General features: G+C 45.8%; 1 protein-coding gene across 1 annotated transcript in view; it reads right to left on the bottom strand.

Moving 5' to 3' along the window:
- Positions 1–309: 309 nt before the first annotated feature.
- The window catches only part of FH (fumarate hydratase), a 14162-nt gene continuing 12831 nt past the window's right edge, over positions 310–1640 (bottom strand). The window contains exon 9 of the mRNA XM_006757651.2: positions 310–494. Within this exon, the coding sequence (XP_006757714.1) occupies positions 352–494 (143 nt within the window). The 3' untranslated portion in view covers positions 310–351. The remainder of the gene's footprint in view (positions 495–1640) is intronic.

The raw sequence follows: 1640 nt of genomic DNA, 5'->3' as shown, positions 1-1640 counted from the left end.
GGTCCGTACCCTCGATTAACCCAATTATTGTCCACGATTGTCCTTCTTAGTGGCTGAGACACATGACAGTGTTCGGATGAAAGCCTTCTCTTATAAAACATATGAGTGATAAACACACAAAATCAGATCCAACTACAATACACACGTCAGTTCACATAAAAGAGTCTATTTTATTCGCTTTTAAAATTCATTTTGGACTTTGCAAGTCCCGGGTTTTATAAACGGTCCAAACTGCTCTGCTGGAGTCAAGTTCAATAGCAGCTTCCGTCCACACTTACCCAGTTTTGTGTAAAAAACATAAGGAGGCTGTTTCGTGTTTATGTAGCAGATTTTATTATAAATTCACTCAGATCACTTGGGGCCCAGCATGTCCTTGGGCTTCACCCACTCATCGAACTGCTCCGCTGTGAGGTAACCAAGTTCAATGGCGGTGGCCTTCAAGGTGGACCCATTTTTGTGTGCGGTCTTAGCAATCTTTGCTGCCTTGTCATACCCTGAAGAAAAGCAGAAAGGCGACATAGAGAAAGAAGTGAGGGTGGCTTTCCAAAGCAAAAGGCCATCATCGCTACCATGCTCTTGAGTAATAGTTTTTCATCTTAAGAATATTTAACAGTGATTATCCTAAGAGTTGTCATTTCTTATATAGAATAAAATCTTTACTTTTCTTAAGTAATGCAGATGGAAGCATAGTACTCACTTTCTACAATATTTCTGTTCCTAACTTGAAATTGCCCACTCCCTCAGATGTTTTACGAAGGGGAAAAACAAAAATGCAATATAGCAGTAAGACATAAAAGTGTGCATCTGAGGAGTAGAATGTGTGGTTTCAAACATGCTTAACCAGAAGGAGTATCGCTGTAACAGCATCAGTGAGCTCAGGGCTGCAGCACCACACGGCCAGGTGCTGTGGGGCCCACACTGTGGTCTCAACAATGCACCAAAGGGTGGCCATCCGATTGGGCCCAGAGCCACCTGGGCAGGCAGATGGGCTCTAACTCTCTGAGGCTGAAATGAAAGCCAGATGCGACGCCAAGATATCAAACCAGCCCTGGGTGGTCAGGGCTCTAGAAGGGTGTTGGCGAGCAGTGAGCGTACGTGCCCGACAGCGGCATCCGAACCTGCTCTGACAGAAACTCCGCGCAGCAGGGGAGGGTGGGACAGGGGCTGACGCGTCATCATGTAATCAGACCCCCAGAACCCACGGGGCCAGCAGGGGGTTGGATGGGGACCCCTGTGCTCAGCCTGCAACCCAGGTCTACAGCCTGAATCTACATAATGAAGTATTCACAATTCTAGAAAAGGCTTGCAACACCAAAGCCATGGTTCTAATCTATAAAATATAGCAACAAATAGCCCTGTTCCTTCTACTGGTAGCTTCCTCTTTTTTAACTGAAATGACAAAACCAAAGGTGGAGAAGGTAGAAAACGAAGGTAGAAAACAGAGTCGCTCCCTTAGCTGGTCGCCAGCGCCACCTGGTGGAGAGGCTCCTACCAGCGCCTAGAACACAGCGCCCCCGATTCCACTGAGATGGAAATCAGTTTACTCCTTCTGACTTGAACACGTTTTCTAATAAAATGAAGAATCATCGATCAAGTTTTTGAAAGACTGATACCACAGATCATATCAAGTGTCTTACAAC

Source organism: Myotis davidii, unplaced genomic scaffold (assembly GCF_000327345.1).
Source record: "Myotis davidii unplaced genomic scaffold, ASM32734v1 scaffold875, whole genome shotgun sequence".
Lineage (NCBI taxonomy): Eukaryota > Metazoa > Chordata > Mammalia > Chiroptera > Vespertilionidae > Myotis > Myotis davidii.
This window is presented reverse-complemented; position numbering and strand designations above follow the sequence as displayed.